Source organism: Electrophorus electricus, chromosome 17 (genome assembly GCF_041902795.1).
Source record: "Electrophorus electricus isolate QZ-2024a chromosome 17, ASM4190279v1, whole genome shotgun sequence".
Lineage (NCBI taxonomy): Eukaryota > Metazoa > Chordata > Actinopteri > Gymnotiformes > Gymnotidae > Electrophorus > Electrophorus electricus.
In genome coordinates this window covers 17,061,351-17,077,445 of record NC_137513.1, presented here as the reverse complement: position 1 = coordinate 17,077,445, position 16,095 = coordinate 17,061,351, and the positions used below count along the sequence as shown (strand labels likewise).

The 16,095-nt window shown below is 42.7% G+C and overlaps 1 protein-coding gene across 1 annotated transcript; it reads right to left on the bottom strand.

Annotated features, from left to right (window-relative positions):
* Positions 1-3,888: 3,888 nt before the first annotated feature.
* LOC113587783 (solute carrier family 25 member 36-A) lies at positions 3,889-14,846 on the bottom strand. Its single transcript, XM_027026650.3, has 7 exons — positions 14,421-14,846; positions 12,256-12,420; positions 9,344-9,421; positions 7,966-8,066; positions 6,913-6,979; positions 6,315-6,604; positions 3,889-5,909 (listed from the first exon to the last, which is right to left on the bottom strand). The coding sequence occupies exons 1-7, from the start codon at positions 14,459-14,461 to the stop codon at positions 5,716-5,718; spliced, it is 936 nt and encodes a 311-aa protein (XP_026882451.1). The 5' UTR covers positions 14,462-14,846; the 3' UTR covers positions 3,889-5,715.
* Between the last annotated feature and the right edge of the window lie 1,249 nt (positions 14,847-16,095).

The window sequence follows — 16,095 nt, the reverse complement described above, 5'->3', positions numbered from 1 at the left end:
ACCAGAGTGGGTTCCAAGCTGTTCCCAGTCCTGCAGGCAGTCAGAGTTCAGCATGTGTAAAAACGCAAGGTGTATCAGAAATTTAGCTAGATGTCTAACGTAACATTAAAGCTTGTAATCACAAACCCACCTCTGCAATATGGATGATGATACGAGATTGCCTCATCTTATCACAAAGAAAATGGCTGAAATTCCAATGAGGCTTTTCTGACAGCTAGGAAAAGTAGCTTATTTGGGAGAGAATCATTCAACCTAGTGAGTTCATTTGGCTCTGTAATTTTGCAGACTGTGTACATGCACAAAAAGTTATATAGCACACTAAAAGAAAGCTGAAACATCGTAAAAGCATAGGTCTCCTTTGATAAAACAATATGTGCTATATCCAGACAGTGAATTATGGCCAAGGTTACATTGTGTCCCTTTAATGTTGTATAGAATGTCTATACATAAATAGCAGGATTTGGTTTTCAACTTCCAACTTTATTTATATAGCACATAGATAGCAGGTGTCACCCAAATCGTTGCACAATTAGATCAAATAAAATGAAGCATGGATTTGAACAAATAAAAGAGATGAACTAAAAACTACAAAAGACTGCACAATAAGCTAAAATAATTTAACTAGGAAGGTAACATAAGAGAACAAGAAGAACCAAGCGAGAACAACCGACTAAAAGCTTGACATTTAAAAGGACTCAAATGCCTGAGAAAATATATATGTTTATCGTGGGGGATGATTTCATGAAAAATGGGACGGTTCTAAAGCTTTGGCGCAGCCACAGAGAAAGCCTGGCAACCTTTAGACCTCAACAAAGAATGTGGGACATCTAAAACCATCTGATTAGTAGACTATAAGGCTCAAAGAGTGGAATGGAAGCTGATGAGATCGTAGCTATAGCTTAGCGCCATGCCGCAGAAGGCTTTAAAAACAAACCTTAAAGCCTTACATTCCAGGACATGAGTGCAGGAGTAATGCTCTCCCATTTCGTGGTTTCTGTGTAGAACCTCACAGTTGCATTTTGACCAACAGCAGGCATGACAAACTCATTCAAACTTAAGCATGGAATCGATCTTTTGCATGGCTGTGTACATTTGATGGCCCCAGATAACATTGCTATAACTATTAGAGAATCAGGAGTGCCAAATATGTTTGTTTTGTCTTGGTTTATTTGAAGAAAGCATTTAACATCTAACATGTTACTTCTTTTAGATGAGATGCAGAGAGTTGCTTTTACCTTGCTTAAGTGGGAGGTACAACATGTTACATGTGCATCATCTGCATGACAGTGATACAGTATTTTATACCTCTGGAAGATGACCCAAGAAGTATGTCTAAGGCAGTATCATATGACTGAGATATGGCTCAAAGGTTACATAGCCATAAATGATTTTGTATTTATAAACTAGCATACTTTAATGACATGTGAGACAAGCACATGACCTAGATTCCATGCTAAAGTATTAGGTTCTTTTATATATAAACTATTCATATATAAACTAGTTCCTCCTACTAATTCAGAAGCACTTCGCTGGCAAAGCTGATGAAGGACCTCCAAAACGTCCTGTTTCTCTGGAAACTGTGTACTTCACTACATTACAACATGTTTTATCTCTAGAACCTTCTTTGGAGAAAACCCAGGCCTACAGTGGTGGCATCTCCCCTTACTCCCACTGCCTTTGTGTGGAATTTCATGCACCACTCATGCCCATTCCAGCCACTCCTGCCGTCTTTCCAATAACAGCTTAACCCACCATGTACGGAAATGGATCAAATATTTCTGGATGATCAGAACCTGACTGGGTTCCGGAAGAAACGGTCTAACCTTTCTGTCCCCACAATACAGACCTTTCTGAAGACTGTTGCGATGAAGGCAAAAGTCACAAGAAAAGCTGCTAAAGATAACCAGAGAAAAGACAAATTTACTAAGAATTTTAGTTCTCACTACAGAGACCATTAGGAAGCACATTTAAAGGTGTTATTTTGTCAGAGGTCAGTGCTTGACTCTTAAAACAGAAATTGTCTAGTTCCAGGTTTTGAAGTCTTCGCAGCATGGATGCTGAAATGGCACAGAACATACACTCACATTAGTTATCAATGTGGTATTTAAAAATGGCCAATAGCTAATCCATATTAAAAAACCTAAAGTACATATTACATATTAACAATATCTTAATCCCCCCCAGAAAAATGTCTGTAGATATTCTGGCTACTTCTTTTTCACAGACCTGAATGCAGCAGATATGGCTGGTTATAGAAAGCAGGTCTCAATGTGTGCTTGACATGAATACAGTGGCATCGCTGTAGACGTAGATGAGATAAGCGTGGTGTTGACAGTTATAGCTTCACCTAAGATGCGATCAGCTCTGTTACCTCCAAGCTTCTCCTTCTAATATGCTAGATAAGCTCAGGTAATATCTCTCCGCAGACCACTTGAACATGACTGAGTCATAATGGTAAAGACACTATTGACTTACACTAGGCAGAGCACTGCTGACGAAGCCCTGGAAGTCTCGATTGTATATACAGACTAATGGAAGTGCAGCATGTTTTGTTTTTACCCGTTCTTTAACACCTGACTCTGCTCACGGAGAGCCTGATAGGTCCTGTCCGATCACAGCAGACCGAATCAGTGGTTCTTTGGGCGGGCCAGCAACTGGGACCAACTCACCTGCTGCTGCATGTTTGCAGCATTTACACCTTCTCTCAGCAGTCTTTAATGGAAACGTACAGGATTCTTCAGTGGACCCACACTGGGAAGGTAAATTGGTTCTCATTGTAATAATATATATAAAATTCCCCACTCCTCACTTGCCTGGTGGTCTTTTACCTTCAACCTCAGGTCATCTACCAAAGGCCCTGGAGCTTGTGGGTCCTGTATAGCATTTTAGCTGCTGCCAGGACTGCACTTTTCTGGACGGTGATCTGGGATGTTGCTCCTGGAGCCATTCCGCAAGTTTGTGGGTTACAGCAACGGGAAACACTGTTGCCTTCACCTTCCACATATTTTCCAATTCTTCTCTCAGTCCTTGGTATTTCTTGAGCTTATCGTGTTTCTTGTTCCTGATGTTGCTGTGACTTGGGATTGCTACATATATCACTACAGCCCTCTTCTGCTGTTTTCCCATCACTATGTCCAGTTGCTTAGTCACTACCATTTTGTCAGGATGTGTCATTCTCAAGCACCTTCAGGGGTGTATCCCACATTGACCTTGAAACTTCTAACATACACTATGCCAACCACTTGGTTATGGCATACCTTGTATGCTCTGCCTGCTAGCATCTTCACCCTGCTGTTATATGCTAGACTGTCTCCAGGGCATCTTTGCACAGCGTGCATCTGGGGTCCTGCCTTCTGTGGAAGATCCCAGCCTTTATTGGTCTTGTATTCAGAGCTTGTTCCTGTGCAGTCATTAGTGCTTCCATGCCATCTCACTTTTTTCACAAATGTTTAATGTTTAATCAGCTTTCTGCTCCTGTGTGTGCAGCAGTGTGTGCCAGATAATTCCTATTAACCTATTTCCAACTGCTTCTTCCACACAGTATTCTGTGATTGGTCCAGAGCACCAACCAATAAAAATGAAAAGGAGGTACCTCACAAGAATGTTCAAATTAACATTCTTTTATCTTATCGTCATCACCACCACCATGACCACCCTGTTCAGAGAAGAGTATAACACCTCGTTACTTATCTATAGGTGTAAATTTCACTTTCTTTGATTACATTTTTATTGCAGAAGTATGCATTTAAAAGTGTTCAACCAGCATTAGAACCGAGCATAACGTATGATTAAAGCGACATTTGTTTCCCCGCATGCTAGCCTCCCCATTCAAAGCTGCCCTAAAATCTGTAGACATTTACTGCATCATACACAGGAGAAACTCAATCATTGATGCAAATCACTTTTTATTCTTTTTTTTTTTTGGTGAACATCTGTCAGCCACCGAGTAGCCATTTGAAGTAAAGTGTGGTGCTGTCATGGACATCAGCATGAAAGTAAACAATACTGAACAAGGTGAACAACTCATTCTTGGTGAGGTGCTTAGCAAAGACAGAAAAGGTCAGCTGAATAAGCAAAGCTCTGCCATCTTCCTTTTACCCACTAAGAAAGAACTGAGAAAGCTGCAATGAGCCAACAAATATGAAGAGTTTCCTTAATATCATAAGATACTTCCTAATATAGTCTTAATGGTACAGTGTCATCTTCCTCAGCAATACTTACTTAACTGATAATCAGCACAAAAAAAAAAAAAAAAAAATAGCCCACAGGCAACTTTAGTGACATCCAAGTAATGATTGTAAACAGAAAGGCCTGCTAAAATATGGTCCCACCTTAATACCAAACAAGTTCCTTGAACTGTTGGTGAATATACAAAGAACATGATTAACATTTAGTCATTGATTGACCACATTTTGAAAATGGTAAAGACATTTTTGCTGTTATTTGGTACACTTGGGTTGCATCTGCTGCAAGTGCTTGAGTTTCAAGTGTTAAAAGTTCAAGAAAGAGCAACCTGTTATACATCAACCTTCACGCAAACTTGCACAAAAGAAGAATTTCAGCAAACACTTTCAGAAAAAGAAAACATTGTACAAATATATAGATATACAGACACACTATATTCAAACAAAAGCATGTTAAAATACCCACACACCACTGCAGGGTGAAAATGGGGAAGAATTCATACTTTGCAGACACTTGCGTACTGCATATAAATGAGTCCATACAAGTCCATATGTAAGCACACAGTGTTCAAGTATGGGTTCATAGCTGTGTGGAACAGGCTGTTCTGCGTTAACAGCAGAACACGCTGGTTCTTGGGCCCTGGCCTAAGGAGCCCATGCAACATGCAGGCGGTTTGTGCCACGCTTGACACACCCGAGTTAACTCATTCTCTAAACATCCTTTACAACCGCCTGCCTTTTTGAGCTGTGTGTTAATAGCAAAAACATGGGAAAACCCAAGAGGTTTCCAGAACCTTTGGTGTTTGGCCCCCTTAAAAAGGGCATGTGCAGGGAATCAGCGGGACTGAGCATAAAACAGTGCAGAACCATGCCTACTTTTATACAGCTGTGATCAAAGTGCTTCCTCATTGGCTCTCCTTGAACTGGAAGGACCACCACCAGCCTTTTCTGTGCAGCTCTGAGCCTTAAGGGTTAACCAGTCAGGGTGTGCCATTTAGCACTGCTCCCCTCCACCCCACCCATGCATATATTCTTCAAGAGACTGACCGTCTTTCCCTTGTGCTACAACAGGCGGAACACGTGGCTGGGTTACTGCTCGCCAACCCGCTCAGTACAACTGAAGGGCAGGGTTAGGGGTGAACTTAGTACTGTTACATAAAACCATATATTGCCCATTTTGTCAGTCTTCCTCAGTCTGCGAGATCTCAGACAAGGCCCCTTCAGAAGCAGCTTTACATAAGGCTAAAGAAAAAAAAAAAAAAAAAAGAAAAGCAGAGGACAAGAAGGAGGAACGTACTGCTCCTTCATACCACCTTTGTGGAAGATCTCACTGATTTGGTACACGCTCCCACTTCTATCTTATACATACAAACACAGACCCTTTCGAGCATGTGGGTGCACTCGCATTAATAATGGCACACTGTGCGGGGTGGGAGGGGTTTTGGGGTGAGCTTCTGGAGTGTTGCCCTCCCTCTCCGCCAGTAAGTACAGTCAGCCTGAGGTCGGTGTCCGTGCCCCAGGCGGCTTGAGGTTAGCAGTTAAGCAGGTAGACGACGAGCTCGTAGGTGCACATCATGATGGCAGTGTTGGGGATTTGGCGCACCAGGTGGGTGGTGAGGCCCCGGTACAGCGCTCTTGAGCCCTCTTCCCGGAACACGGTGGCCAGAGTCTGGAAGAACGAGCGATACTTGGTGCCTTCCTCCCTGAGCCGTGTCCGGATCACCTCTGCGGCACCCACAGATGCGAGAGAAAAACACAGCTTTAATGAAGATCGACCTAATCATCCTAGTGGTTCTTTTTGAGCACAATGATCACACAGTGATATTCACACATGAATATAATGACTCAGTTGCAAAACTAACATACATTTTGCATAAGCTGTGGTATTATCTTTCATAGTCTCACACTAATACAGAAGTTCAGTCAACATTCATCAGGCCGTATGTAACTAAGAAATGCCAACGGGAAAGTAGACATCATATGACTGAGCAGTTTTGAACAGGGAATGGACAGCCACCAAATTGCATTAGCTCAGATTATATTTCAATATTAAAACACTACATTGTTTAATTATGATCGCCATGTCACGTGTGCAATGGTGTGTGTGTGTGTGTGAGATTGAGAAATCACCATGCGGGTATGCCACACACGTGGCACATGTTTTTGAAGTGGCGGCCGCCAGCATCATGCCTGCGAAGTCACTAGCGTCTCTCACAGCCTCGTCACCCTCGTCCACGTGCGCGGCAGCCTTGGCTTCCAAGAGGCGTCGCTTGATGCTCTCGTAGATGACAAAGTGCACAACTGTCTCAGAGATGCCGGCATAGGACGCAGACATGCCGCGGTAGAAGCCCCGCACACCGTCCACCCGGTACACACGCCGCATGCACTCCAGCGCGCTCAGCTGGCACTCTCCCCGGTTCCTGGGCCGAGGCAGAGGAGGGAGGATGAGGATGTTTGCTGTTCAAAATTTTATAAACTGCATTTGTATGGTACATTGTAAATTGAATATCATTAGGTATTTTTCAAGAATTAATATTGTATAGTAGTGTAACAAACACCAGTTTAAATCTTAAGTGGGTCGCTAACTGCTTAGACTTTAAACAGACACAACCCCCTTGAAAAAGCGACTACAGATCATATATGTGAAGAAAAATTGCACAAATATAATGTTTAGTATTAAGGTTTGGGCAATGCCAAGTGGCCAGTCCAAAGTCACGATGGCCTTTACCTGGCGTCCAGTTGGAGGCGGGTCTTGATTACCCAAATAGGATTGGTTGCAGTGATAGCTGTGAACCCTGATTGGTAGAGTGCAGGAGATCAGGTTTTGGTAGTACAGCAGGGAGGAGACAAACGTTCAGTGAAACCACAGGTAAAACACACACACTTCATCTATTCAAAAAATTGGACCAGAAAGCCACCTAAGGGACCAATTCCAGACGCCTACATGTGAAAGACTTCACTTCCCAGAGACTACAGACAGCCCGAGGAATGAAAAGAGAAAATTTCAAACAAAACTAAACCCCTACACACTTTCTGTACTCAGCAAAACTATATACCAAAAAGCAATGCAAATTATTCAAATGAGAAAGAAAAAAAACAAAAAACAAAAGTGGGAAAATTTATAAACGTATAAATATAAACTTCTAAACATTTATTTCATTCTCAAACAATTTAATGAACTGTGGTGACCTTCAAATTTTAAGGGCTTGATTTCCTGATTTGGAAACTGGCCAGAGAGGGAATGGAGCATACTTAGAACCATGAAACCGAAGCAAGTGCCTTGGCTGGCCTTGGGGCTTGATACCTGTGCACAGCTAAATTTTCACACAGACACATATCCTCAAACAGCCTCAATAAATTCTCTCTCTCAAAGGTTATTAGAGGTAGCCCAAAAGACTCCCAGGCGGAGTTGCTCTTATTGAGGCTGTGCCCTCTGAAAGAAAACATGGGTTAGCAAAACAGCAGGTACAGATGAGGAGGTTAGGAAGGGCTCAGCAGACCACGGAGCCTGCGTGTGAGGCAGGGAAGGGCCAATTCACCCTAGGCTACCGGATTAGCTTTAAAAATGAAAGAAAAAGAAAGAAAGAAAAAGAAAGAAAGAAAAAAAAATAAATAAAAAAGTCCCTTTGACAGATTGAGCTGAAATAACACTTCCCCATTCCTCTGGATCCATTTAATTATTCAGTATCCATCAATGTCACACTCAATACACATGCCCAGGCCAATACATGCACGAGGACCAGATGAAGGAAGACAAAAGCTGATAGGGATAGAGCGTTACCTGCCATGCCAGCAGACAGCATGTGCACTTGGGTAGAGTCTGGCTCTAGAAGGCCGTTCAGGCGCTCCTTAGTGGTGGAGTACGCCGCAAAGTAGATCGCCCTGTGACACAGACACTGGCACGTGAGTGCACTCGTACAAGCACAAGCACACCCAAAACATGATGCATCGGCCAATTCAGGAAAGAGGGTGGGGAGACAAAAACCAAAAACACCCAACACCTCTTAATCTCAGATCATATAAGCAGATGACTCAGCAGACAAAGAGCTTTACACACAGCAACAAGATAAACACACAGACACAGACACAGACTACATGGACTGCACTTAGGCCAAGTGTCGCTTCATGGAACAAACACACTAATGTCCCACTTAACACATCAGGCATCATTAAACCATCACCCCATTAGAGCTCTGGGTAAGACGCAAAACTCTCGCTCTGTACACCCTGACCAAAGAGAGGCGGAGGCAGAGAGATCAACATGACCAAAAAAAAACCCCCACTGCAGCGAGACAGCAGCAAGGACCGACTGCCCTAGCGGAAGGGGTGCAGGCATACACGGCCATGCGTCTCCAGGTCAGAGTGGATCACAGCTCTCTTCTAGGTTTGGGTGCAGTCTCCATGCTCTAAGGCTCTGTAGAGCTCAATTCTCCCACGTGGAGTCAACCTGAGCCACACAGCGCCAGCCTCCCTCCATCACTCAGTCCCAGTCACCGTGAAAGTCAGATTTTCCCTGCTCCAGCATAACCCTCCAATACCGTTCATTAGCCATCGAGTCTTTTAGCAGCCAGGTCAACAGCAGGGACGCAAAGATATGGAGCATGTGGGTTCCATGGGTCTGGGATTCAACCCCCCCCCCCCCTCCTCCTCAAATTCTTCGATCCCTTTCATGTTTTCAGATGATTTGGAGAGCGCACAAGCGCATTACAGCCACTATACAAAACAATGTAATATCTATAGCAGCCAGCAACTTAATCATCCAAATTCACAATAATCAAGACAAAGTTGATGCCTTGATTCAGTTATCTTACCACCAAAGAACGCTGTAACATGCATATTATGAGCCATTCTCCAGGACTCTTGGACCTTGTTGCAGTAGCAAGTAAAAATCATAATTGGAAACTCTAGGTCTAGGGTTATTGACGGTCTAGAAATGCTGAAGACCTAAATAATGGCTTGCAAACTGCAATTATTCTTCACTGGGACACTGAAACACAGGTCAGTGGGCTGGGTGGTCATAGAAACCCTACTTATTCTTGCAAAACCTGATTCTGCAACCTACTTTGACTAATCCCTAAATCAGTGAGGTGTTGTGCGTAACGCGACAGGGCATGACATTAATGGTGAATGACAGTAATGGTGAGAAGTGGGGCACTTACCTTGAGGGGGCCACGCCCACCAGATTGGGGCCCAGGCCTCTAAACAAAGAGCGAGGGCCCTCCTTCTCAAGAATCAACCTGAGAGACAGGGAGAGATTAACAGGGAGCAAGAGTGTGAGCGCAGGACTATGAAGTCAAATTAAGGTAACATCTACAGAGGTACGAACATGAAACAACAGACCACACACTGCAGCCTTCCACCTGAACAGGCTGCAGGGTAATCAGCAATTCTGCGATTCAGGCCAGACATCTCCAACTCATCACAGGCTTGTCTGAAAACAGGTAACCCAGCTGTTCTAATCAAAAGCCCTCAAGAAGGACTGAAGCACTAAGCAAGTCCAACTGTTTCGCAACAGGTGTGGCCCATTTGGGAAGATCAACAAGTCAGTCAACAATGCAGTACTGTACTCAAACACACTTATGAGAGCACCACCCATAAGAAAAACCTGTGGCATGTAAAGGATGTTCTTTACATTACCCAAATGAATATAAACTCAATCAAAGTTTCATCACTTAACCACTACCATAACCAGCATGTCTTCATGATTATGCAGGAACTCAGCATAGCTCAAAAGCAGACACAGCAAGACCGATGCCCTAGTATGAGCAAAAGAAAGAGGCATTTATAGCTGTTCTTCAGTGGAGAATAAGAAACATATCTAGAACACAAAAGTCAACATGGAGTTTGCTCCTTTTCCATTACAGCCATGTTTCAAATCATTAGGTAAATTATTCATCATGTGAATGCAATTAACAATTCATGAAGGTCAGTATTGGATAGACTTTATGTACCTTTATGTAGAGTCCAATAAAACCTGCCCAAGAATTTATCCAAATCAGATATGGAGCTATTGACATTCTGCCTCCAGTGTGCCCACATTCATTCAAATTGTTAAATTACATTAATCATTACATGCAATCAACACTTGTGATAAGTTATTAATAAAAATCCCCCCCCCAAAAAAATAAAGTGTGGAAACTCGCCAAACGTCCTGTACTACCCGAAGTGCTCAGAAACGCATGCTCTGGGTGAACCAGAAGGCAGGTTTCTGCTCCTCTACACTTAGCTTGACTCCTGCTTCCTTACAGATTACCTGTCTGCCAATAACCACAATAAGCCACACTACCACAATAACCTTCAGGGATGCCTCGACTTTTAGAACTTTTTAATAGCTTTCCTATGGAATTCAGCAGTGCGTCGGCCCAAATGGAACAAATGCGATGAAACTGAACGAGACTGATAGCAGGCAAACGGTTATGGAACTGCCAAGCCCTGGTTGGCAGTGGATAAAGCGTTAAGATCATTTGATTTGCTTGCATAATGGATCTCAGGGAGTGGCTTTTAGCTACAATACAAGCTCTCATTTTCAGTACTGCTTATTGTTATTGAGGATGCCCGTTCACAGCCATGCGGTGTTACCGCAGGACTTGGAATGCAAGGAGAGGGCAACAGTGGCATGCTGAGGTTCAGTGAGGCACACAGCTTGGCACGCATCAGGCTAAGACATGGTATTGGTGTGGATGCAGCGATTGGTTGAGAGAGGGGGAGTGGAGCAGGGTTACTGAGAGGAGAACAGACTCTTTCATGGGGGGGGGGGGGGAGTGGGAGAATGAGAGGGAGTAGAATATGTAATGTAAACAATAAACAATAATCTGAGTAAAAAACAACCCCCCCCCCCCCAGCTGGGAAAAAAGGAAGATGCCCTACCTATAAGACAAAAAACAAAACCAAAACAAAAAACAAAAAACAAACAAACAAAAAAAAAGCACCATTGTCTAAATCCCAGTGATCATCACTGTCTTAATTTCCAGAGTGGTCTTTCACCTGTCCCTTATAGCCATGGAGCCAGGAGGCAGGCATAGCACAGTGGTTTAAAGGCAGGAGCTTAGCTGGCAACACTTTCAGGCTTCTCCTGCTCCATGCCTTCATAATTCAAAACTAACAGTCAGCATGCCACCACATAACAGAACGCATCAGTCACGGCGCAGCACTGGGCCTACTGAGACCCATCTCACAGACTGCTTTAGGGGTGTGAGGTCAGAACAGTTATGGACCTGAGGCAAGCTAGACTGCTCTTTGTAGGTCAGCCATTACACAAATTGCTAAGTACTTGTGAACAATCTCAAAAGGTTTTCTGCACATTCAAAATGACCTGTTCAAAATGTTAAAACAAAACAAAAGCAGAATCAGTTGACACGCATACAGCTGATGGTTTTTTTTTTTTTGAGTTGTCGGCATCAGTCAAGTAAATCATGAAAGATGACCTTTCCCTCTGTGATACAGTTTGATATTAGTCTTCATTTCCAGGGTGTCACTCATGCTTAACAAGCCCCTCAAACTTTTGGAATTCAGCATTTCACTTGCAACACCGTACAGCCTGTCAAACTGAGAAAGGAGGCATAGCATTACTTACATGAGCTCCATTCACTGTAATCTCGCACCCAAAAACTCACTTTTTAGGCACATTTAATTAGATAGGTGACAGAAACGTTGTTAACTCATTCAGGAATGCAAAGTACAACGCAGCATAGCCACAAACGTTTTTAAAATGTGTTGAATAATTTGGCTACTGTCAGATGCATACTGGTAACGTGTTTAGTAGTAACTTTTCCAGAAAGCTATTTAAAAATACCAGTATCTGTACCAGTTTATTGCGTACAGTTAATTAATTGCCATTTCTTAATTTTACTTCCTAAAATGGCTTTGGTTGAAGTACAATCCAATAACAGTCTTTTATAGGTCATCTCCCAAACAAGTCTCTAAAAATCACTACCAGCTTCTTCCCTTGAAAAGACCACATTGGTCGATCAGTAATACTGATTACACTAACAAAAACAATTATCATAGGGAGGTGAAGTCAACAACTGAAGGACTGTAGTATGCATGAAGAAGGTAGTAATAGAGTACACACTTGAGACAGTGCAGGGGCCCGGGTGGGGCCATGCGGGCCACGCTAGCTCCGTTGACTGTACTGATCTGGACGCTTGAGAGGTAGACCTGTACTGCAGAAGACTGCAGCCTCGTCTTCACCACTTCCAGCGGACATGTTAGAATAGCACCCACTGTACCACCACACCTAGAGAGAGAGAGAGAGAGAGAGAGAGAGAGAGAGAGAGAGAGAGAGAGAGAGAGAGAGAGAGAGAGAGAGAGAGAGAGAGAGAGAGAGAGAGAGAGAGAGAGAGAGAGAGAGAGAGTGTGCAAGGGGAGGTGTTACAAAAGAAATATTCTGTTCTGCACTTTCTAACCTAAGCATTCAGGGAGAGAAAAAAGGAGAAGCATAGAATGAGAAAGATGAAAAACAACTTGATTGGCACCTAATTAATGTTGTGCACAAGTCTCTACTTGAAGCCGATTACAAATGCCTGACTCTGCTAAGTGTACTGACCGAGGACAAAAGCAACCCCTTCACTTTCACCGCTCCTGTCTGCGTCTCTCTCTCTCTCTCATGCTCCTTGCCAATCTGAAACCTTGACAATATCCATTACTCCACCTTTCCCTCCCTGCCTACACATATACATTTAAGTCAACCACCTCCATCCTGTGGTGGTCTGACTGTGCTGATGACAATGGCACTGTTACTTAGAGCATCAGTGCCAGCCAACACCACAATATTGGTGAGTACCAATACTCTAATGATAAGAATTAATGCGGATCATTTTCTTAAATGGAACAAAATCACATGATCAAAGCAAAAGCTAATGCAACAACCTGGCACAGGTTATCTGTCTAAATCTCAACAAAGTTTTCATAAACCAACAGAAAATGAGAAGAGTATCCAAGTTTCACATGTAAAAAGAAAATATGAGCTCCTTCAAGCTTTGGCATGTAGACATGGGTCAACCTTTCAGTCAAAAACCTTTCAACTTTTAAGAATAAAATAAATTAACTAACGCTAACTAGCGAGACACTTTACCGGAGCAAGGTGACCTTAACGTTAATCGCTTCTGAAGCAACACCACACTAAACCAAAAACTCACGTTTTTCGTGGGCAAACGTGCAGCAGATGTGAATACGTGATTTCTGTCAGGCTGACCCTCTTGCCACACACGTGAACGGGAGCCAAGGCTAGCTTAGACGAGGACACAACCAGACTCTTACCGCACTAACGACAGGTAGAGTTGTACGCTAATGGAAATTTGGATGCATCTCATGTCACAAACATAAGCATGATTGTACTTGGTATGGATCTGCCTTTGTGTCACTTGCTGGCTGCAAGGCAGTAGAATAGTATATCAGCCACTAAGCAATCTCAATATCACCGGTGAACTGCAGATTTGGACGCACACAGACCAACGTCGTTGTTTCTGACAGCCCACTTAGATATAACAGACGTTGACATTAATTGCTGCATAAGTTCAACATTGGGGTGTATATATCTATATCGGCCAAATTAAAAGGAGATGATCATTGTCAAATTAAAAGTGTAAACAGCCAACTTATATATATATATATATATATATATATATATATATATAAATAAAAAACATTTCAGAGTAATTAGAATTTTCATGCACTGATGTTTTTCTAACATATTAGCTTGGGAAAACTCAGCACTTCCAGATAAAGCAGCGCACCAGTCATAACACAGACGACTTACTGCTGGCACCAAAGAGAGGACACTAACAGACAGGCGTGTATTTCTGCAACGAGCATACTTTACATTAAAAAGTATTGACCTAGTGATTAAGATCGACAGCTAGCCAAACTACATACGTTCATGTGACACAGTAGTAGGAACCTAGTCTCATTAATTAGGCCACGTGTTTAAGTGAACATTATCCCCTGTAAGAATAAAATAAATTAACTAACGCTAACTAGCCAGACACTTTACCGGAGCAAGGTGACCTTAACGTTAATCGCTTCTGAAGCAACACCACACTAAACCAAGAACTCACGTTTTTCGTGGGCAAACGTGCAGCAGATGAGAATACATGATTTCTGTCACGCTGACCCTCTTGCCACACTTGCCAGAAACGTGAACGGGAGCTAAGGCTAGCTTAGACGAGGACACAACCAGACTCTTACCGCACTAACGACAGCTAGAGTTAGCCAGTTAACTACAAAAACCTTACTTACCCTCCAGCAAAGAGATGAACCAATGTGTCTGTCTGGCTCATCCTCGCACATATTCCCCCCGCCTTCGCAAAAATGGACCTCCCAGAAGAAGTAGTGACCGATGTTAGCTAGGTTAGCTAGGCAGTGAGTTATCCCTAGCGGTCTATTTTGTGATCATGCGGCTGGAGCATGTAACCATCGATTGCTAACGCTAGCTGCCTAACCGCTAGCTAACTTTGCCAACCGACGCGAATCTCACACGTTCATTGTCAACGCGTGGAAAAATTTTGTTGCTCACTTTTCGACATTCTCTCCATCCCATTTAAAGAGTTAATCTGTTGTCACTGAGCAATAACGCATCGTTCGGGTGACAGCGATAACTTAAACATAAAACTCCCACAACCCCCTTTCCGAAATTCTAAGTCCTTTCTAACCCGTTTGCTGCAGCAGTTGTTGCTGTGACGGGTCACTACACTTTGATTGTCCAATCAGAAGACGCAAAACAGAGTCTCCAATTGGTGCCCGCTGAGGCTCGTCACTAAAGCCCGCCCCATCACTCTGTCTTCACGTGATTATCTCTCTGAATGAAATTGGCTGATGTAAGCATGAGTGCAGCAATAATGGGGGTTACTCGAAGTCTCCAAGTTTGTAAACATAAACTTGACCTAAGTTTACATGTATCGACCATTGCATACAGCGACATTTGCGATCAAATCAACAGCATAGTTGCTGACCTATTAATTAAGTCTGGGTCGCGTTTTTCCACATTCATTTTTTATTGCCTTTTGGATAAAACAGACTCAGCCTATTGAAGTTGAAGGTCAAAATAATGTCACGTACCGTTGGTGTCCGGCGCCCAGGTGCTCCAGGGCATAGGGCGGTCAAAGAGTATTCGTAGCACTAGTCGGAAATTGTTGACAGATTATTTGTTCATAAAATTGGCAATTTATGTGGCGTTGATATGGTTTAAACTCTTAATAGCTCAACGTCGTTTTTGGTTATGTTCCATTACCGACGTCCTGGGTGTAGCGGTACCGATCTTGAGTTATAAACTATATTTAATCCATTAAGTAATTTACTTTTATTATTATTTATGTTTATTTCATTAAGTTACTGAGTGAAAATAGGTTTGATAAGATCTGAACAGCCAAACGGTTTTGCAAGGCTTAATCTCATAGTATGTCTAGTATTTGGAAACGACTAAAATTCTTTTTTTTTTTTCAAAGAAACACAAACCTGATTTTCAGACAGATTTATATGTATATAAATTGCAACTGATAGTGTGTGTGTGTGTGTGTGTGAGAGAGAGAGAGAGAGAGAGAGAGATACAGGGCCTTGAAAAAGTATTCATACCCTGTGACTTTTTCCACATTTTTTCATATTACACCTCCAAACTTAAATGCATTTTATGTGATAAATGAACACAAAGTTTGTTAGAAAACATTAGTTATCAAACAGCATCATGAAACCCAAGGAACACACCAGACAGGTAAAGTAGGGTTAAGTTCTAAAAAAAATCTCAAGCTATGAACATCTCATGGAGCACTGTTCAATCCATCATCTGAAAATGGAATGAGTATGGTACAACTGCAAACCTACCAAGACATGGCAGTCCACCTAATCTGACAGCCCAGGCAAGGAGAGCACTATTTAGAGAAGCAGCCAAGAGGCCCATGGTCACTCTGGAGGAACTGCA

Bases quoted from the DNA above. Each gene is read 5' to 3' on its own strand.
- LOC113587783 (XM_027026650.3), bottom strand. From the start codon at position 14,461: ATGAGCCAGACAGACACATTGGTTCATCTCTTTGCTGGAGG. The intron at 6,980-7,965 runs GTAACGCTCTAT...TCTACCAATCAG, and splicing joins GCTGTCTGCTGGCATGGCAG to GGTTCACAGCTATCACTGCA. The intron at 6,605-6,912 runs GTAAAGGCCATC...GCCTCGGCCCAG, and splicing joins CGCCTCCAACTGGACGCCAG to GAACCGGGGAGAGTGCCAGC.